This window comes from Hermetia illucens, chromosome 4, assembly GCF_905115235.1.
Source record: "Hermetia illucens chromosome 4, iHerIll2.2.curated.20191125, whole genome shotgun sequence".
Taxonomy (NCBI): Eukaryota; Metazoa; Arthropoda; class Insecta; order Diptera; family Stratiomyidae; genus Hermetia; species Hermetia illucens.
In genome coordinates this window covers 2,354,398-2,377,641 of record NC_051852.1, presented here as the reverse complement: position 1 = coordinate 2,377,641, position 23,244 = coordinate 2,354,398, and the positions used below count along the sequence as shown (strand labels likewise).

The following is a 23,244-nucleotide window of genomic DNA, read 5'->3' as shown; positions in this document are numbered from 1 at the left end:
AAAATCAGTTTTACCACTTTTAAGTCTTTCACATACGCGTTATTTTTCACGTTTAACGCTCTATATTCTCTGTCTTCACACTTTTCACTTCCTTGAATCTCACTTCTGACACCAATTGTTGCGCGCTGGGACAGGTATATATTCAAGAAGGATTTTTGTAAAAAACTAAACCACGCCCTCTTTTATTATTTTATATACCAAACTTGCCGAATTTTTGACATTCTCACCTAGGTTTATTCTGGCGGTTGATTGTCTTTCTTTCGAGAAGCTTCTAAATGTCTCCTCTTCTGAACCTACTTTGCATAGGTGCCGGACCTGGTCTCAGAACATGTATGGAGATTTCGTCACTTTCCACATAGAACCTTTAGACAGTGTCCGTAGATATCCCCGGCATTGTGATCCGGGAATATTCCTATTTTAATTCGAAGGCTCTGCTTGATGAGGTTTAAACCATCTTTTGAGCGTTTGGGTTCATTTCTCCCATCAGCAACCTGAACTGCTTTATTCCTGGTAGTTTCGCCGAGTATAGTTCCCTCAGCCGTTCCTCTTCATTTTTTAATGACCTGTGTAGCAATGACCTTATTTTAGATTCCACAGAAAGGCTCGTGCGCTACGTCGTTGCCTTCTAACCTTACATGGTCGAGAACCCAGAGTATCCGAGCTTTGTTTTGCCAGACAAGCATGTTTACTCTTTCAAGGCATCACCATACCAGTATGGAGTTCAAATAATTGGACTTAAATGCCTTGTTCGTCGCTTGCCTGTTAGTCAGGATAGCAATGTTCTGCCCCCTCAGTTCATTTGAAGGTTTAAGGAGGGACATTTGTCTATGGCTCTCTATAGTTACACCTACACTGAATAATTGCTACGTAGATAGTGTGATAAAAACCAACAATAATCGAACATTTTTGAGAGGACTTATGACCCTACAGTTTACAATCCCAAAAGGAAAATCAAGTTCGCTTAACCTTCGACGCAATTTCGATACGAGGAATATATTAATTTCCTAGCACTGATTGCTCATTGCGAAGTGGACAGCATTTGGGTTTTCTTGATGCAATCAGCTCTCCAAATTGGTTTTCCGGCCCTACCGTTATAAAAAAATCGCGATTCAGATCTTTTGAAGCACCGCGGCGGCAGAGGAAGTTCAGTGAGCTATCCAGTTTATACCTATGCAAATATCAGCGATGTCCTTGAGGAGTATGCCCCATAAAAAATCAGACGATGGTCTAGGTATCTGCTTCAATCTTTCCCATTATTGTCCATTTGGAATTGTCCTGTCTCATTTGACTAGTCGATGCAGATCTCGTAGTCTCAGATAACACAAATCGCTTCCTTTCGCTTCACGTTTGGCACGGAAACAGAAAGGGAACTTCCTTTCCTGGAATTCCGATAGCATGGTAGATAGACAGGTAGTCTAAACTCCGCACATTGTTCCAAGATGCAGGCACTCACACCCGTTTGTAGTCATAGGCAGAGCTTTCAGCTCTTTACGTTCATTGGTACGCCTCCACGTTTCCACAGGCAACTCTTGAGAGGGAAGCAGACTATATTGCGGGTTACTAGCCCACAAACCCATTTTTTTCCTTTTGTAGCAGCCAAGGAATAGCAACTCACAGAGGTGTATGTACCTCAAGCGGGTATCCAATACCTAACTTACCTAGCTACACTGGAAACTTCTGAAATTGACGAGAGGGCTTCGAATAGAAACTAAGTGGGAGCGCAGTCGACTGTTCTTACGAAAGCGAAGCGAAGCGAAGGTTTATCAAAAAATTCGCAGCAGTTTGAAGCACTGGGGGTCTGGGACATTCCTCTAAGAAAACATTAGCTAAAGCATGAAAAATGGGCTGATGGGGTGGGAGGAGCTCCTGGAACGAATTTCGTACTGCAGGCGGACACGAAGAGCAACAGAAGATGCACGAAAAGCAGGAGCAACCCCCCCCTCCCTCCTAAAAGCCCCACAAGCGCCGAATAAATCGCAGACAGCTCGTAGCAGAGCAAACTGAAGAAAAAAGCGAAGTGAGGAAGATGCATCTGAAGGAGACTTCACTCAGCTTCTCCGCAGGGCTCAAAAAGAGAAGGCGAAGAGAGACAAGAGACAATAACACGCTACGTCGTCAGAAAAACCCCTGCCTAAAATAAATAAGGCGAACACGAAAGTTGGAGCACCAAAAGAAAATGTGAGAAGAGCAAAGAGGGACTAGAGCGCCAGCGGAAGTCCTCAACGAAATCGGTTATAGTATCAACCCTGAAGATAGCGGAGGAAAAATGTCTTCCATTCGTAAAATAGTGGGCGGTAGAGTCCTCGTTGAATTAAAACCGAGGATTACAGATATGTAAAGGTACTTTCTGTGCAGCAGTCAAGGGGCTACTGGGGGAGAAAGCTTTGATTTCTAGCCTATAACCCACCTGCTCTCTGGAAATTCGAGATCTTAACTGCACAAATGTCCAGAGGTAACCAATGCCCGGATTGGAATCACCTTTGAAAATTCGCGAGGAAAAAAATTTTCTGTGATGGAAGTTGCCGAGCAATACGCGAAGAAGCTTCTTAACAGCGGGAAAATCAGAATTGGTTAGGTAATATGTAGGATGCGAATCCGGGCCCCTCCGACCAAATGTTACAGATGTTTAGATTATGGCACACGTCTACAACCTGCCGAAGACGTAACAGGAGAGGGCAATATGCCGGTGCGACCAGGTGGACCATAAAGCAAATACCTGCAATGAAAAGAAGAGTTGCGTTCCAGTTTCTGAAGACCTGACAAGAGCGAAACATACCGGTGTGACCAGGTAGGCCATAAAGCGAATACCAGTTATGAAAAGGAGAACTGTGTTCTATGCAGAGATCTTGGGACGTACTCACCTTAGTGTGCTTGTCTAAGGTCGAGGGAACAACTTTGTCTGGATTCGGTGTTTATTTAACACCGAATGAAACAATGCCGAAATTTCGACGCAAGGTTGATGTTTTTGAGGACGGTATCTCCAGAGGGAAACGAATTCTCGAAACGGTGACTAGATCAAGACTCGCAGTTTTAAACACCGAATCCACCTCAATGGTCTGGGACCCAGGCTGCGAGGCAAGCATTTCCTACGTAACCTTCGCATCGGAATCACTGGTGAGTTCTGAACGACTTCTCGTCAAACGAACATCAATACAACGCCTTCGAAGTGGCTGACACAACCTCTCGGTTACACCGGCGCTCTTTCTTTACGTGGAACGTCGCAAAGGTGAACAACGGGAGATTGATGAAACACTTGGGGCAGGTAGGCCCGCGCTGGAGGGCATTCCCGGGGTGGTGACGTCGCAGCTGACATTCTCCTTAATTCACTTATGAACCTAATAACGACAGCCGAGTACTGCCCAATTTTCTCTATTAAAGAGTTGGAAGAGGCAGTATTCCCTATGAAAAACAAGAAGACGCCAGGCATCCCAACAGAGGTATATAAACTGGTGCTCAGACATCGGCCAGACCTACCGCTCGTTGCCCCTTCTCACTAGAAGATGGCTCCACGGAACGCTCGATGTAAGAAATGTCATTAATTCCGTAAGATGAAAAGATATTCTATGCACACTAGGCAATACTTTCCACGCGCCAAGCTATCTCTTACGGATATGGAGGGATTATCTGAGGAGCCGCTCCTTGCTCTATGAGACGCTGGACGATTAGAGGAGAATGGAGGTCATATCGAGGGTAGTACAGGGATCCATTCTAGAGCCGGACCTCTGGAACGCTTTCTATAAAAATCTGCTTAGATCCGACATGCCAGAAGAGTCGTACCTGGTAGGTTATGCAGCTGATGTTGCAACTCTTGTTGCCGGCCGCCATGACGAAGAAGCGTAAAGCAGACTTGGCACATTGATGCGACAGATAAGCGGATGGATTTCTGCTCATGATTTCAATTTTACACTGAAAAAAAATACCAACCCTACTTCCCATATTGATCGGCAAGTCGATAATTGAGTCAAAAGCAACGGTTAGGTACCTTGGTCTAACTATTAACTCTAAGATGAGCTTTTGTGGACAAATCAAAGCAGTAGCAGCAAACATTGGGGCCTTAAGTCTAGCAGGCGGCGACTTCTGATAAGTTCAGCGCAATGTGTTCTGCAAAGGTAAGAGCTGACGCTCTTGCGCAAGTACAGAGACGGGGAGTTTGACGAGTGGCATCTGCGTACCGCACTGTTTCTGACCTAGTCGTGATAGTTATCGTGGAAGTGACTCCCGTTGCAATTCTTGCTAAGGTGCATAAAACCATATACAAGCGCAAGGGAGAAAAGCCAAGGCCGGTAGTTGCTCATGGAAAACAACAACGTACACTAGTTGATTAGGAACTCTCTTGGCAAAACGAAACAGAACCAAAAGAATGGTGAGACTGACTTCTTCTTCACCCAGCTTCTAAGTGGGCGTGAAGGTTTTCAGTCTTACCTGCACACTTTCTTCTTGTGGAAGGGTGATGGGATTTGTGAATAACTTTATTTAAATACAAGTGATCCCTATCCACACAAAATTGTCGAGGAGGCGTTGAGGAGCGCTGACAGATGGAGCCGTGTTGCGCAATGCGTTTGGGTTCTTCTCATTACAAGGAAGATAAAACTTGGCCGGTGGACAGGCGGATTGCAGAGAGTTCCTTGAACTAACAGCTGCCTTCTCCTCCTTCCTTCCCGTCGGTGAAAGGAATTCCCTGATTTGAAGGATCCCCAAGGCGGGAAAGCTCGCGAGCTAGCCCGAAGTAATGTGACAAACTGTTCCAGGCTAGCTCTCTGATGATGGTGGGGGAAGGGGTAGGGGTTGAGTGTTTGGTTGGTTGTCTAACGGCATACCGCTCAGTGTGGGAGTCCAACACCCTGTGCCCCACCCAAATTTGTATTTCAGAGACTTAACTTGACTATCTTGACTCAGAAAAATTGTCTTTCTCTTATTTATGTTTACGAATAAACACCTGTTTGGCAAGAACAAAGTTACAATTCAAGTGGTCCATTCTTCTGCCGGGCCCTTTAGTTATAAACGAACTACAAACTCCTAAACCGTATTTCTGGAACCAGTTTTAGTTCAAGCTTTTTCACATATCGTGAAATATAGTATATGAGAAAATGAAGTTAAAGTTTTAGCCATAAACCCAAAAATGTCCAGCATCCCAGGCCTTGGAAAAGCATTTCCAAACAGATAGATTTTGACCTAAACTTTCTCGCCAATTCTAGATTTTTCTCATGAGAATCTTGAATCCATATCCCAATGCTTTCTATCATCAACGATCCCCATTTTCGTTGTTTTTGGTTTTACTCTCAACTCAATGAAACTCTTGATGATTGTCTGATTCCGGTTTTACCATTCTTCGTGAACAATTTATGGATCTTTTTTTTTCTCAGATTAAGTATCTTCGTGGACTTCATTCTGCGCTTCTCGCCAATGCAATTCTTGCCTAATTTGTTATCCTGCACCATGTAAGAGTTGGCTGAAGACGCCAACGGTTTGGGATGGTGTTGAAATGGTTGATATCATGGAATTAACTTTGGTGTTGCCACTATTTGAGATTTGTTGGGAGTGAACATTGAACCCACTCGGAATGCATCCCAGATAGTTCCTTCTCGACAGTTCTTCCAAAATTGTTCAAGGCAAAGAATAATTAAAAAGTCTCAGTCGTCAGGCTCCAAGGAGAACTCTTAGTATGCATATACCCATAAGCTAACGTTCTGAAGCTGATGAAATGGTAACTCGAGCGCCGTTTGGTACCAAGCGCATGAGTCGACTAAAAACGACTCCGATTAACAACCAGGTAAATTACCATTATCCTCTTTCGCCATAAAAATAACAATAGCTACGTTACAATCAGGACACCGCACAAGGAAAATATCGTTCGAACCGAGGCTTAGTAATACCAAACAGTGCATCAGTAGCAAAAGCCAGCAACAAAAACAAGATCATAATTGCAGGGTTGAAAAGAAAGAAGAATGCTATGTGGGATTCTCGCCGTGCTGGGTTCTGGGTTGGGTACAAATCTCGTTCTGAATCTTATGGTTCTCGTTTTTCTCCTGAGATTTTTTCCACTGATACGATTCCGTACATTGGTATTCATTTTACCTGTACACATGACACAGAATAACATCCAAACTTTACCATCCTATTGTTCTTTGGATGCTGCTATTGTCCTGCTTAAGCTGCTTGTAATCCCATTTTATGGCTCTACGAAGCAGATGAGGCTTTGGGATTTATGCTGTGCTTGGAACGAACCGAATTCATATTTATTTTTCTTATGTTGAAACGAAAATACCTAATGGAATTTGAGACTGTCACAGAAACGATATCTCCTATTAGCAGCAGCTGAGAAATCGAGCCTAAACTTGAACAGTGGAAGAATACATGTTCTGGGTCCTTTGGAACCCCATCACAATTTGGACAGTCGGGTGAAGTCTCCAATTTAAACCTGTGAAATTATTGGAGATATTCTCCATGCCCCGTGAGAAACTGGGTGAGATTATAATTAATGTCAATCAGCATCATTCCAGAGATGGCGAATACTGCATCATCTGAGACAGTCCTGAAGGCAGAGCATACCCTCAGGGCTGTCCTCCTCTAGACTGAACTCAGTTTCGTAGCGTTCCCTGACATCCGCAACGCCTCCCTCCAAATTGGGGTTGCATAGGGCATGATCGAGGTCACCACCCTGGCTATAAGCAACCTAAAGGTATGCCGTGGCCCTCCCACGTTCGGCATCATCCTTGCCAGTTCTGACCCCCTAGCTGGCATAATACTTGCGTCCTAGCTAGTAGCCTCGAGAAAGTTTCTCGGTGAAGAGCGAACTGCTAATGATCGATACACGCCGGGACACACTGGGAGTCCCCGGAGCCGTCGACAACTCCCTGTCGACGTCGATGGGGTGATGTGAGCCTAGGTCTGCCAAGGTGGTAGTTGTGGCGTGTATCAGGAGCCAGCCCCTTCGGGACCCTGGTCGGGTAGTGTGCATTGAACCGGTGTTAGTTGACCGCGTTGCCCCGAGCGAGCGCTGATCCGTCCTTGAATTCCGGGATCAGCAAAGCGTAGGTCAGGCCTCAAAGAACTGGGGCAGGGGCTGTGTCCCCGAGGGTATACCCGCTCCTGACTATTGCGGCCCGCTCCCTTGCACACGATGCGCTGGTAAACAACTCAAATGGAGAATAAAAACGAACGAAACGAGGAGATAGTTGAAATGGAGGGTGAGCTGGCTGCGTTTATTCGCAGCACGAAAATGCGCCGTTCGCCCCAGCGCCCAGCGAAGGACGCAACAAGGACTGAAATACCCGACGAGACATCGGGACGCGCAGGCGGAGAGAAAGACTCGGAAATTGATGCGACATCTGCAACACAGATAGGAACCCAGACCATACCGCACAGTGCTATAATTGGGGAAAGAGGCACAGTGGAAACTGCCGAAACTAATAAAATGGTTTCGAATATAAGCCGAGTGGGAGGGCTGTCGATTACTCTGGCGCAAGCTGAAGAGGAAAGACTTATTAAGAAATGCACGGCAGTTGTGAAGCACATACGATCTGCGACGTTCCTCCAGAAAAACGTCCACAAGAGGGTGAAAGACGGGCTAATGGAACTGGAAGAGCTCCTGGACAAGATTTCATACTATCGGCGGACATGGAAAGTAAGACCAAATCCACAGGAAGCAGAAACAACGGCGCTTCCCGAGGAGAACACCACGAGTACCAAACGGATCGCTGACCGCCCATTGCAGAGCGAACTTGGTAAAAAACGAAAGAAGGAAGGGACATCTGAAGGAGACTTCACTCAGGTACTCTCCAGGGCTGAAAAGAAGAAGGTGAAGAGGATCAAAAGGCAAAACACGTCGCACCATCAGAAAAACCTCTGCCTAAAACTAAAGCGGACACGAAGGACGGAGTGCCAAAAGAAAAGGTGGGGAGACGAAGAAGGACTAGACCGCCAGCTTTGTTTATTAAGCCGACGGAAGGCAAGACTTTTGCGGAAGTCCTCAGCGAAATCCGTTACAAAATCAAACCCGAAGACAACAAAGCGGAAGTGTCTTCCATACGTAAAACGAGGGGTGGTGGAGTCTTAGTCGAACTAGGCCCGAAGACTATAAATAAAGTCACGTTCTGTGAAGCAGTCAAGGTAGAAGCTTTATTTTCCAGCCTGAAACCCACGTGTGCTTTGGAAATCCGAGACCTTGACTGTTTCACGGAAAAGAACGAGGTAGAAAAGGCCATCAAACGCGAATGCCCGGAGGTAACCAATGTCCGGATTGGTATCTCCTCCGCAAACTCCCGAGGCCAAAAACTCGCTGTGGTGGAAGTTGCCGAGCAATACGCGAGGAAGCTTCTAAACAGCGGGAAAATAAGAATTGGTTGGGTAGTGTGTAGGATACGAATTCGGGCCGCCCCAACCAAATGTTACAGATGTTTCGATTATGGGCACACATCTGCAAACTGTCGGAGACCTGACAGAAGGGCAACATGCCGTAAATGCGGTCAGGCAGGCCATAAAGCGAACACCTGCAATGAAAAGGAAAACTGCGTCCTATGCAGGGACCGTGGCGCGACTGATGAGAGCGTTGCGCACACTGCGGGATCAGGACGGTGTCCAGTTTTCAGAGCAGAACTGGAAAGAGCTAGGATACGGTCAACATGATTCGCATCCTACAAATCAATATGCGCCGGAATGGAACCGCTCACGAGTTGCTAGCGCAGTTCGCTGCGGAGACCAAAGCTGATTTAGTACTCATCAGTGAGCAGTACCAAAACAAGAGCCCAGTTTCATGGCACCCTGACATATCAGGTACCGCTGCCATCTGGGTTCGGGACGGCACCCTCCTTAGGGTTCTTGCCCAAGACCGAGGGGACGGCTTTGTCTGGATTCGGTGTTCAACGTTTTTTAGTGTCTATCTTACGCCGAATGTGACGATGCCGGACTTTCGTCGGAGGCTTAATGCTTTGGAGGACGCTATCTTAAGCACGGATGGGCGGATCCTAGTCGGGGGTGACTTCAATGCTAGGGCACTTGAATAGGGCATGCCTCACACAGATTCCAGAGGGAAACGAATTCTGGAAATGGCGGCGAGAACAGGACTGGTATTTCTAAACACCGGATCCACCCCAACGTTCTGGCGCCCAGGCTGCGAAGGAAGCATTCCAGACGTAACCTTCGCGTCGGAATCACTGGTGTCGCTGGTGGACGGGTGGCGAGTTCTGGAAGACTTTTCGGCAAGTGACCACCAATACATTGCTTTCGAAGTGGTGGACACAAACTCTCGGTGTGCGCCACCCCAGCGATCTTTCTGTGTATGGAACGTCGCGAAAGTGAACACCGGGAAGTTTGTCGAAACTCTGGGAACAGATGGCGCCACGCTGAAGGGTACTCCTGGGGGCGGTGGCGCCACAGCTGACACTGTCGTAAATTCAGTTATGGACCTGATAACGACGGTCTGCGGAGCCTCCATGCCCAGGAAGACATCGAGGCGCGGCAAACCTTCCATGTATTGGTGGACAGTGGAAATCGCAGAGCTCCGGAAGGAGTGTCACAGGCTCCGCCGCTTAACACAACGTCTAGGCGACCGGGGGGAGTCATGTACCATAATGATGGAGTACAAATCAGCCAAAAGGAGACTCCGTAGCGCAATAAACAAGAGCAAAGCTCGTTGCTGGCAAGATCTGGTCGACGAGGTGAATGGGGATCCGTCGGGACTCGGTCACAAACTGGTAACCCGAAAAATCGGGGCTCTGCGGAAACCCTTTTCACTTAAGGCCGAGCAGATGGACCGCATTGTGAGGACACTCTTCCCTGCGCACCCCGTATGGGATGGTGACGTCGGCGCAGAGAGCGCTGAGGACTGTCCACTTTTCTCTATAAAAGAGTTGGAACAGGCAGTTCTCTCTATGAAAAACAAGAAGGCGCCAGGCTCTGCTGGTATTCCAGCAGAGGTGTACAAACTGGTATTCCAACACCGGCCAGACCTACTGCTGGGCGCACTCAACGCTTGCTTGAAAGAGGGCATTTTCCCTGCTCATTGGAAAGCTGCGAGGCTTGCGCTGATCCCTAAAGGGAAAGGTGATCCCGAATTGCCATCTTCATACCGCCCACTATGTATGCTTGACTCTGCTGGGACAGTGCTCGAAAAACTCATCAGAGGCAGGCTCGCTGAAGCGATACGCGCTGCCGGAGATCTATCTCCCCGGCAGTTTGGTTTTAGGGCAGGGGGATCGAAAATTGATGCTGTCATGCAGGTCGTGGACGCCATTCGACGAGCAGAGGCACATAGCTGCCGAACTCGACGGGTGGTGCTCCTCGTAACGCTTGACGTCAGAAACGCCTTCAATTCCGTAAGATGGAAAGGCATTCTAGGCACACTAGACAATACCTTCAACGTGCCGGACTATCTCTTACGGATTTTGAGGGATTATCTGAGGAACCGCTCCCTGCTCTATGAAACACTAGAGGGTCAAAGGTGGATGGAGGTCACGTCGGGGGTAGCACAGGGATCCATCCTAGGGCCGGACCTCTGGAACGCTACCTATGACAGTCTGCTTAAACTCGACATGCCAGAAGAGTCGCGCCTGGTCGGCTACGCAGATGATGTCGCAGCGCTTGTTGCTGGACGCACTGTCAAACAGACGCAAAGCAGACTCGGCATATTGATGCGACGGGTAAGCGGATGGATGACTACTCATGGTTTCAACCTGGCACTGGAAAAAACCGAAGTAGTCATCTTGACTAAAAAGGGAATTCCGACCCTGCGTCCCATATCGTTCGGCGAGTCGATCTTCGAGTCAAAATCAGCGGTAAAGTACCTCGGGTTGACTCTTGACTCAAAGATGAGCTTTTCTGAGCAAATCCAAGCAGCAGCGAACAAGGCTGCGGCTGGAGTTTTGGCATTAAGTAGGCTAATGGCAAACATTGGGGGTCCTACGTCTAGTAGGCGACGTCTCCTGATGAGCTCGACGCAGTCTGCCAATGGTATGGGCTGGCGCTCTTAACAAGGAGGTATATCGTAGACGCCTCGCGCAAGTACAGAGACGGGGAGCTTTACGGGTGGCCTCTGCGTACCGCACAGTCTCTGAACCGCCGTGATGGTGATCGCGGGAATTATCCCCGTTACCCTTCTTGCTAGGGAGCGTCCGGCAATATACAAGCGCAAGGGAGATGAGCCAAGGGAGGTTGTTGCTCGCAAAGAACGGCAACACACTCTAGACGAGTGGCAGCTCTCTTGGCAAAATGAAACTAGAGGCAGATGGACTGCGCGGCTCATCGGCAACTTAGGTGCGTGGCTAAATAGGAAGCATGGTGAGACTGACTATTTCCTTACCCAATTTTTAAGTGGGCATGGAGGTTTTCAGTCTTACCTGCACAAGATTGGAAAGGCGCGTTCTCCGGATTGTGTGTTTTGCAATGGAGTTGCGGACGACGCCCACCATACTTTTTTTTCTTGTGGAAGATGGGATGGGGTTCGTCAGCAGCTCTATTTAAACACAGGGGGTCTCTCTCCAGACAACATTGTCGAAGAGATGCTGAGGAATGCTGACAGGTGGAACCGTGTTGCCTATTACGTTTGGGCTCTTCTCGTTGCTAAGTAGAACTCGAACGGTGGAGGAGCCGGATGGCAGGGGGTTCCTTGAACTGACAGTTCCCTTCCTCCTCCCCCCCCCCCCCCCCCGTTGGTGAAAGGAATTCCCTGATTTGAAGGCTCCGCAAGGCGGGAGAATTCCGGGACTAGCCCGAAGTAATGTGACAAACGGTTCCAAGCTAGCTCTCTGACGATGGGGAGGTGTTTAGTTGGTAGTCCGACGACGTACCGAATCGGGAGTCCAACACTGTGTGGATAAATGCATTCACCAACCCTACCCCAAAAAACAAAAAAAAAATTCACCCTTGCCAGGGCCATACTCACTGTTGATGATTTCTCACAAACATACCGCACATGTTACTTATAGCTAAGCTTCCTCTCTATCACCACCCCCAAGTATTTGATGGTCGGCTTGGAAGTGATAATATGATTCCCGATTCTAATACAGGCGTGTCCGTCTGTCTGTCTGTCTGTCACACGCAGTTTTCTCGGAGACGGTTATAGCGATTGACACCGAATTTGGTAGAAAGGTGGGAACTGTGAACGCTCACGCATACAGTGAGTTACATCCTGTTACGTCGAATTTAAGGGGGGGGGGGGGGGGGGGGGGGGTCCCCATACATGCAAAAGAGGGGTGTAAAATTTTTTTTCATCAAATATATTCATATGGGGTATCAAATTAAAGGTCTCGGTGAGTACTTTTCAAAGCCGGTCTTAATTTTGACATTTGTTTGAAAGGTGGGGAGTGCGGGGGGTTGAAAGTGATCATTTCTTTAAGGGGGCCATTCTCGGCAACTACATCTCCTATTAGCAGCAGCTGAGAAATCGAGCCCAAACTTGGAAGGAATTGAATAGAAGCTCCAATAGACGGGTTTACAATTTCTTCCGTGGAACAATATCCTTGCGCTCAACACTCCACTTCATCCTTTTGTTGAGACTTCACAGTAACTGGGCGAGAATAATTACATAAAACATCTACTCATATGCAGAGCATTCATTTCCAGCTTAGCATGAAGCTCCTTTAACCTATTGTAGTGAGAACCTAAGAACTTGCTTCGCTAAATCTACAAAATGTGCGAATACTTACAAATTATTTTCAGGGTAGCAGGTGGTGATGCTTGACGCGCTCCAGTCGTATTGCACGTCGCTATACACACATAATCTCCAGCATCAACATCCTTGATGACATTGTTCACATGAAGATTGGAGCCAACTTGATGAACTCGTGTGGAATTTTGAAGAACATGACCTGCATTAAGAAACAGGAGAGGGTGAAGCAATGAATGCTGGAAACAAAAAAGCTCAGAACACGGTTTTCAACTATGTATACAATACAGCCATCATTAGAAGTGTTAAGTGTTTGTAATAAAGTATGTATATGCCATGCACTCATCTCATTCAAGAAAGATGCTGCACTGCACATGGAGCTCTTCTTGCGCCCTTTTCCGAAGGTGTGGAAAATTATGAACAAGCAAACATTAAAAAACATGCATGAAGAGCATATTTCAGGCACTTGGCACTTTTGAAACAGATGTTAATTAACACTGTCTATATGTATGTTTGCATATGTTCCAGGGAATGCATCTACTGGTAGCTGCTCTATACATAATTAAAATATGTGTATCTATTGAGATACACGGAAGAAGGCATGAAGAAAACCTACCATTGTGTGTCCATGAATATTCTAGGCCTGTTACTGGTGTTGAATGACACGTAAATATTACGGAATCTCCTTCAATCACTGTCTGACTCTGCGGTAAAGTGACGAATCGTGATTCACAAGTTATGATATCTGGAACAAGAAGAGAAACGAACTATAAGTATTGAGAAATTAGAAAAGATATTGAGTTTCCAATGGTCTCCTATCTTGCTTATGTAGATCAGATTCAGATCATCATCAAATTGCAATTTTATTAGAATAGAGTGAATAGACCGATGGCCGAGGTGGTTGGAGCTTCAGTTTTGCAATCTCGGCCTCGTGTCTCCTGCGGTCCGGTCATGGATGTTTGTGGCCGTCTAAAAGGGATAGAATAGTACAGTGGACCTATTAAAGGACTGAGTACCGGAGCTACGATTCTTTCCTGTAAAAAAGTACAGTGTACACCCGAATCAAGTCGGATGGTCTCCCAGGTTTCGCCAGTGTATTCCAGGCGGAAGTACTGACGATATTGGAAGTTTGTCGATGACTGGAGCATGATTCGAGCCCCAAGCGCAACATAGCCATTCTGACCGACAGCCAAGTCACTCCCCTCTGAGTTCCCGGGCATAGGAACATAGAGGGGAATGAGCGGGCTGATGGATTGGCCAGGGAAGGCTCTGCTCTTGGCAATCCCTCGGCGAATACAGTCGGTGTTCCGCTGGCAGCTGTCGGGACCGAGTCTACTCGCACTACCTAGCAGCCGCGGGCCTGAGATGGCGAAGGCTTACAAGCTGTGCCAAGTCAAGGAGAATTTGGCCCGCTTATAACATAGCCCGATCACAAGAGCTTCTGAGCTGCAGGCCCATAGGGGACCATGCCGCTGGGCTCGGCAGGAAGGGATACCCTCATGCACTTTCTCTGCGATTGCCCAGCTCTGGCTAGAGTCAGGCTGCGGACACTGGGCAAACCATTCTTTGGGGACCTCAGAGAGATTTCGAGCTGCAGGGTAGGAGAGCTGCTTGCCTTCGTGGATGCTACGGACTGGTTCTGAAGATCTGAGCCGGCTGGACTCTGCCTCCCTGCTCCCATAACAACAGTCACGGTCTTAGGAGTTTGTGGCATCAAAACGGCGCACCAAAACGCTAATTCACATCAATGAGCAGTTTCGTAAAGAAAGGGGTAGAAAAAAATCATAAAAACTTCAAACACCACTTCCAAGTAAGATTTGCGAAACCAGAAATTGCTAACTATCGGAGGAAAAGCGCATAAAATTTGTCTATAGTGTGCAAAGTTCTAAAAGTCACCACAAACATCTGTTTTCATGTCCCTGTGCAAGCCACGCTCGGAAAGGTGGGTACTTTTTTTGGATATTTTAGCTCCCGACATGTTATGAATAAAAATTAACGCGAGAGAACTGAAGAGTCCAAAGAACCCAACCCACCTCCTTAGATTTCCTGGTACAGAAGCATAAAACAAATCTTCTTCTTTTTCTTCAGCCTTTGTCCCGTTCACAAGCGGAGTCGGCCCGTCGTGATCGGTTTCGCCATTTGGCTCTATCGAATGCCTGATCTGGGTGCAATCTCAAGGCTTTTACATTGTTTAGGCCTGCCTTTTGGTCGTTTACCATCGACTTCGATGTTCAGACCAATCTTGGCAAGTGAATTCTCGTTAGCACGAATTGCGTGACCATACTATCGAAAACCCGGGTTAAATTTCTCGAGACTTCCTCAAATAACATCTCCAGTCAACTCTTTTACTCATTTTTGCAGCTCTCCCTTCACGTAGGAAACCTTATTCCATCCAATTCACCTTCAGAGAAATGAACAGATGGTAATCTAAAGGCGCCAAGCCAGAAGAGTGCGGAGGCTGGTTCAAATTGCCCCCTCGAAACGTACTCAGAAGTTGGCGTGACGTTGGCTTTGTGAGGTCTACAATTGTCGTGCAGTAGACAGACTTCCTTTGCCAGCATGCCCTTCCTCTTATTCTGAATCGCCCTCTTTAACTTTTTTAGAACCTCAATATCTTACCACATTGAAGGAGTCCCCATAACCCAGATATTCAATCGAAACTATGCATTTATGGTCGCAAAAGACGGATGTCATGATTTTTTTGGCTACCATTATGATTTTGAATTTTTCGACGAAGGGTAGAAACCTTTCACCCGTGTATTTGACAACCCCCCCCCCCCCACAAGCAGTTTTAACCTCATTAAATTCCAACTGAAGTTTTCCCATCAAAACGAGATAGTGGATGTCTCTGCATTAGGAGTTTTCAGCATACTAACTACCAATTGGCCTCATTTCGAAGGGGAGGAGTCAGTGTTGCTGAGAGAACCCTAATAGAGCCACTTTTTGAACGTGATGGAATGCAAATGAACTGCATCGGTATCTACATGGCTTTTGCTTATAACAACACATCCCGGTCAGCAAGCTAGAAGGGGAAATGCAACCTTTCTTAGAAAAGATATCAGAAACCAGGAACAGAAATTTGAAGATGCCGCAAAATTTGATGATTCTATAATAAGCTTGGGGGTTGTGGGCCTAGAAACCGCATAATGGGGGCTTCCTGGTTTTTTTTTCTAATTTTTCGGTTATCACTTTCCAGTCCGGAAAGTACTAACCGATACCTTTCATTTGTTATCCCACATGACTATATTCGGTGAAAAAAATGTACACCCCCTTAAATTCCACGTAGAATCATGTAACTCACTGTATACGTGAGCGTTCAGAGTTACCACCTTCCTATCAAACTTGGTGTCGTTATAACCGTTTCCGAGAAAAATGAGTGTAACAGATAGACCGACAAACTGGAATACAGACAGGCAGACCTGTGAAGAGTTGCCAGATTTCCCATCAGGCGCGTCCCTTCGTGCGGATAAGTGAATGCTCGGCGGATGGGTATGGATATGTACTTGTACGCATTCGAAGGTCTGCGTACATAGGCATGTTTATGCGCAACAGATGGGAGAAACCCGCGTAGGTGGGAAAAAAAACGCACACCGGTGTATAAAAATGGTTATGGGATAGTCATCCAGAATAATAAAACAATATGGACGAAGAGAAGGCGTATAAACTTACAGCACAGGGGCTCGGAACCCAGGCACGCAATCATTGATAACCTTCGATCGCCATGCCTCGGAGGTGGGCAGCTTAACCACCGTGGCATCAAATGCTACAAGCAACTTAGAGAAGGAGGCGTTTGAACCGACCACATTGCTTCCTAGAACACCCGAAGCAAAAACGCAGTGGGATGTGCGAAAGTGAGAACGGGCAGGGATATCAGCCGTATCCAAGCGTAAAAGGTTGGAGATGGCTCCTCAGGATCGAGAGCCGGATCCGTTTAGAAGAAGTCACAAAATGTGCCAAGAATGAAGGCTGAAGAGTCATCCTTCATTTTGCCTTAAGCGAAAATTGTTGAGTTGTCGGAAGTCATAAGACTTAAACACAACGTGTACCAAGCAATCAAGCATATGGTGAGAGCCATTAGGGTTCTATATAACAAATCGTGGAAAAGATGCGAAAGATTCGGAAGAGAGCCCTAAAATTACTCCTTCGACGGTAACGCAGTCAACGCAAATGACACCCAACTGTATACTCGTGCATAAGCAGAGGAAAAAGAGGTTTCGGAAAAAGGAAGACGAACATCCTGGAAATCAGCAGGTTTCCAAAAAACAAAAAAGCGTATCACCCGCTTTGAAGAAGGGGCCTAAAACCTCGGTAGGAGGGAAAATAGTGTCTAAAACATTATCAACACCAAGGGAGCCGTGCAATTCATCGGCTAAAAAATCATAAGTCGCCAGGAGCCGATGGAATTACAGCCGAATTGGTTAAATATGGAGGCGACCAGTTACACCAAGTGGTTCATCAACTTGTGCTCAAGGTATCAAGGTATCAGCGAATCAATGCCTGACGATTGGCAACGAGGCATTATCTGTCTCATACATAAAAAGGGAGATATCACACAGTGCAGCAATTATAGAGGTATCACGTTGCTGAGTACCATCTATAAGATATTCTCCACTATCTTGCTAGGCCGGATAGCCCCATACGCCCAGGACATCATTGGCCCATACCAAAGAGGCTTCACTCCAGGCAAATCAGCAACAGATCAGATTTTCTCTCGGCGGCAGGCAATGGAAAAACTGTTGGAATATGGACAACAGTTGCACCATCTGTTCATCGACTTTAAAGCCGCCTATGATAGCATAGCCAGGGTAAAACTGTACACGGCCATGAGAGAATTCGGTATTCCGACGAAATTAATAAGACTGACTAGGCTGACCCTGACCAATGTGCGAGGCCAGATAAAAGCAGCAGGATCACTCTCAAGACCATTTGACATCAACAACGGTCTACAACAAGGGGATGTCCTATCATGCGTCCTCTTTAACCTGGCGCATCCTTGGCGTGTTTTTCCAAATATATAAAGGAGCGTTTTCCATCTGATGCCCCTCACGGTCACGCTGCTCCCAGGGCAGAGGTGAGGCAGCGTCTGACGAGTTGCCTCCGCCCTGGACGAAACCGTTTGTCCTATAATTATTAGGTTATTTAAACATGCGAGGCACGTCCAGAAGGTATATATACTCAATTTGTGTAGAGTTAAAATGAGTGTTCAACATAGTCGCCATTCATTTCCATAGAGGGGGTCCTTTACTCATTTTTCCATCTCTCCCTTTACTTCTTTGCTCGTTGGAAATCTTATTCCATCTATGTGCACCTTCAGAGAAGTGATAATCTGAAGACGAGACGTCAGAAGAGTGCGAGGGGTGGTTCAAAACGTCCCCTCCAAACGTTGCTTCGTGATATTGGTTCTGTAAAGTTCACAATTGTAGTGCGGCAGGCAGACTCCAAAATGTCAGCATACCATTCCTCCTTTTCTGAATCGCGCTTTTTATTTTTTTAGAGTCTCACAGTTGCTTACTATATTGATTGTGTCCCCATTGTCAAATATTCAATCAAAATTATGATGTGGATGTGCGTAGCAAGTGAAACGCTGACATCGGCCTCCAAAAGGATCACTATTTGTTGGTCGCTTATGTTCGCTTGCGTGTTATCGCTGGGTTGGAAAGGGGGGACCCCCTCAGTTCAACGTCGGCCGCGTATATGATCCTGCTGTCACTCGGCAGTGGGAGAGCTCTCTTGCTGATCGAACAGCATATATACTAACTAACCCGCCTGAGAATATCAATGAACTTCGGGTAGCCATAAAAAATGCTGTTTTCGCGGATGTTACATAGGTCGTTGGTCATGTCAAAAGATCTGGCTGACTGCGGAATCGTGGAAGGGGAGGGGTTGACGGCTCTACTGACCGCTGAGAGTGATACCGGACGTAACGCGGTCGAACTCCAAAAGTGAACGAAATCCGGGGAAGATCAGCGTAGTGTACGCGGTGACAAGAGAGAATTTGCTACTGTGTTGGTCAAGAAAACTGAAGATACCGAAGAACGCAATAATTTCAACGATGTACACCGCATCACGAAGAAGCTTACATGTTGTCGTTAATCTTACGATGGTCCTCTAACGGTCGACTTCTTATCTCCGATGAAGAACAACTAAAGAGGTGGAAACGAACCTTCACCGCGGTTCTTAACCGCATCATGTCCGGTGAAGTTCCTCCTCTTGTCGATGAAATAGCTAGTCACCGTAACTCGGCTATCGACTGTTCCTTCGCGCAGATGAGTAATCATTTCGACCATCAAAGTACTCAAAGGGGGCCGCTGGGCTTGACAGTCTCCCCGCAGAGTTATTTATCGCTGCGCCTGCAGTTGCGGCTGACACGCTCCTCCTCCTCGGGAATCCGAGACCTTTCCCAGAAGAAGAGTATGATCGTCAAGATCCCAAAAAAGTGGACCCGCTTTGAGTGTGATAATTGTAGGAGTATCTGCGTGCTCTCTATCGTCGCAAAGTTAATAGCTGAAATGCATCAAAGAACATCTGGAAAGTTTGGTCGACTGAGAATAGGTTGGTTTCCGCTTCGAATCCTCCTGCATTGACCACATCAACACCCTGCGGATCATTTTAGAGCAGTGCGCAGAGTTTAGATCTTCGCTACACCTGCTCTGTATTGATCTCGGAAAAGCTTTCGATAGCGTCCACATGGAGTGTATCTGGAGTGCTCTACGTAGGAAGAGCATTCCAAAGAAACTAATAGCCATTACCAGAACGACATATGATTTCGCAAAATGTCACGTGCTTAACCGCTTCAATGGACAATGACATCTTTCCTCATAGACCTTGACTACGCTGGCAACAACTGCTTGCTCTCTAACTGGATCATGGACCGTGGCCAGATAACTCTGGATTTGGAAAGAGAGGCAAGTAGAGTTGGACTGAAGATAAACACCAACAAAACCTAGATTCTCAGCGCACTTTCTCTATCTGCATTGATGGGCAGTGTATCGACATAGTCGATCAACTTGCATATCTAGGAAGAGTAGTTTCTGCGGGCTGTTGAGACTATTCTGTGCTAGTATACTTTCTGTGCTGCTATATTGGAGTAGTACACAGAAACTGAACTCTACTGAGACTAAAACATTCCAAACTTTTGTCAATACCTGTCTGCGTCGTGTCATCGGAGTGCGCTGGTCTGGCACTAACTCAAACGAAGAACTTGGTCGGCGCAAAGACCTGCCACCCGTACGCACCGTGATCGGAAGACGGAAGACGTCACACTTTAAGGAGGGTCGACAACTACATTGCGGACTCCGCCATGCAATGGAATGCATTCTCCCAAGATGGCCGACGAGTTGGTCGCCCCAAGCGGATGTCATGATGTTTTTGACTACGATTGTGGTCTTGAATTTGTGACGAAGAATGAAAGGTTTCAGGCGTGTAGTGGACAACCCTCTCATTAAAAATCTTAACTGTACTTTCCTCTTCAGAATGATATAGTGGATGACGGTGCTTATTTCGCAGCTGGTGGAAAGTTGCATCGATGTTTTTCGCAAAGATGACGCTGAATCAGGAGTTTTCAATATACTGACTGCTAATTGGTCTCATTTCGAAGGGGAGGAATCAGTGCTGCCGACATGTTAAACGTTGATTCCCTAAGGCCGGGAGGACCCCAATAAACTAACTGAACTACAAGGTTTGTTAGCAATAGTAAGATTTACACCAAAATTATCATGCTTTATGTTAAGCCTATGTTGCGAAAAAACTTGATGATTCTAGGAAAAACTTGAGGGTTTACAACAATTTTTTAAAAAAGTAAAGTGATACGACGCTTCAGGTATGAAAGGTTTTGTGTATTTCTTTTATAAAAACACGCGTGATATTGACATCCAAGGTCTTGAATTTGCACAGAAGCCAACAATTTGACCTATTCTAAATTTGTTAGCAATAGTGCGCTTACCAACATTGCTGCATTTCGCGCTTGAGGGGGGTTTGCAGTCAATTAGTAAAAATTATAGTAATACACTATTATTAACTTTATTTGAACAGATATCGGTATAGAGGGTATTTCGAAGGCACCATAAAATGGCAGTCTCTTGATTTTTTGGCTTGTATTTTCTGAAAATCGGTCCATGAAAGAAATGACCACTTTTGAGTCCCCGTACTTCCCACCTTTCCAACAAATATCAAAATTAAGAGTAAGAGTAATTCTTCGCATAGTGCTAGCCGAGACCTTTCATTTGATATCCCACATATATTGGGTGAAAAAAATTCACAACCTCCTTTTGCATGTATGGGACCCCCTTTGAATTCGACGAAGAATCATGTAAATCACTGTATGCGTGAGCGTTCACAGTTCCCATTTTTCCACCAAATTTAGTGTCAATCGCTATAACCATTTCCGAGAAAAAAATACGTGTGACAGACAGACAGACAAACCTGTGAAGAGTTGCCAGATCTTCCATTAGGCACGTCCCTTCGTGCGAGGAAGAGAATGCTTGGCGGATGCGTATGAATATGTACTTGTACGCATTCGAAGGGTATGTTTACGCGCAGGTCGGGTGTGTGGGAGAAAAACGCTCACCCGTGGATAAAAATGGCTATGAAAAGGTCATGCAAAATAATAAACCGATATGGATGAAGAGAAGGTGTATAAACTTTCGGTGCAGGGGCTAGGAACCCCAGTACCGGCGGCTTTTAGGAGTGGGCATGCAGCCTTCCAATCGCCGATATCCCTCGGCTGCAGTGCCTCGGTGGAGGACACCTTACCCACTGTGGCATCTAATGCAACAAGCAGCTTAGACAAGGAGGTGTTTAAACCGAGCACATCACTCCCTAGAACACCCAAAGCAAAAGCGCAGAATGATGTGCCAAAGGGAGAACGATGGCCAAAAGCCGCAGTGATATCAACCGCATACGAACGTTAAAGGTTAGGGGAGGCTTCTCAGGATTGAGAGCCGGATCCGTTTAGCAGAAGCTCAAAGATAATGAGATCTCTTCTGATATCCGAGGCAGAAAAGAACTTGGGCGAAAGAAACCCCGTTAATGCCGTTAATGCAACGACGGTTGGACCAAGGTTGTTAGCATTCTGAAGAATAAGAACCCGTGCCGAGGCGATCTTCATTTCAAGTACGGGTAATATGTCCTATGGAGACATACTAAGAGGAGTGAAAGCTGACCCTACTCTCAAAGACTTGGGGAGGGGAGGATGTAAGCACGATCCGAAGGAATCAATAGGGGATCTCATTCTGGAACTGAAAAAGTCCGAAGAGATCAAAGCCGAAGGCTTCTGCAACCAAGTCAAAAATTTACTAGCGGAAAGTTCCGCGGTGCATGCTCAAAAGCATGAGATCGCTATACAGTGACAAGACCTAGTTGGGCTCGGAACTGCCTTAGCCGAGCAGTTCAAGCTGCACAAGTTGCAAGAGGCATCCATTGTAAGCCTTAGAAAGGCGTATGGAGGAACACAGATAGCGACCATCCGGTTACTAGCAGAAGCAGCTCGCAAGCTGCGGGATGTCGGGAAGGTCCGTATTGGATGGGTAGTCTGTCGCCTTGAAGAACAAATCTCGTTGCAGAGATGTTTCAGATGCTTCTTGTACGGACATCTGGGGAGAGTGTGCATAAGTGCGGTTGATTGGTCCAACCGATGCAGATGTTGTGGAGCAACAAGTTACATTGCTTGTGATTATATCTAAGATCCCAAATTCATGTTGTGGACAGCGGGCCTATTGCCGGAAGTGGCAAGTGCCCTGAGTTCAAAAAGGCGCTCAATGCAATGAGAAAATGGGGTTGATCCAAATCAACCTCAATCACTGTAGGGTCGCTTAAGACCTGCTCTCGCAGACCAACCACGAATCAGAGTGCCAAGTGACTATAATAAGTGATATAGAAACCCTAACAATAATATATGGGCAGCCGATCCTATAGGTGGGCGCCCTTGTGGGCATGTGGGGACCAAGCCATACAGAAATGTATGAGGCAGTGGGTTCATATGGGCAAAAATAGACAGTATATACGTCTACAGCTGCAATGCTCCTCCAAACCTGACGTTGGCTGCATTCGAGGACATGTTGGACAGATTGGTCTAAGATGCAAAAGGACGAAAACCAAAAGTCATCGCCGGTGACTTCAATGCATGGACCTCAGAATGGGGCAGTTCACTGACGAATGCAAAAGGGCGTTGTCTCTTGGAAGCTTTCGCGCAAATAGATTTGCTAACGACGGTCAGGTTAATACTTATTGCAAAGCGAAGTCCAGTTCGATTGCCGATCTGACCTTTGTTAGTCCTACACTAGGTCGCGATATGTCCTGGAACGTCAGCCTTCACACACAGTGATCACCAGCGAATAGGCTTTGACTTGAAGATCAAATCAAACAGTTGGAAATCTATTCGTCCAGAATGATCTGCAAAAGGAATTAACAAGCAAAGATACATAGATGTGTGGTTGGACCCGAGCACGATACCTGGTACACCCTCGGAAAACTACACGGAGTGTATCGCGAAGGCATGCGACTCATCGATCCCGAGATGTTATACTTTCCCCAGTAGAAGGCCGTTTATCACACGTTGGCACATGTATACCAGTATCTTTCGAAGGTTTCCACCTACGAAAAAAACAGGTCTAGGTGGAAAGCGTTGTGTTTTACACCATTTTTCT

The 23,244-nt window shown here is 46.5% G+C and overlaps 1 protein-coding gene across 1 annotated transcript in view; it reads right to left on the bottom strand.

Moving 5' to 3' along the window:
- The window catches only part of LOC119655514 (tyrosine-protein kinase-like otk), a 151,985-nt gene that overhangs the window by 93,987 nt on the left and 34,754 nt on the right, over window positions 1-23,244 (bottom strand). Inside the window, exons 2-3 of the mRNA XM_038061423.1 lie at window positions 13,218-13,346; window positions 12,642-12,803 (exon numbers count right to left, since the gene is read on the bottom strand). Of these exons, the coding sequence (XP_037917351.1) occupies window positions 12,642-12,803; window positions 13,218-13,346 (291 nt within the window). The remainder of the gene's footprint in view (window positions 1-12,641; window positions 12,804-13,217; window positions 13,347-23,244) is intronic.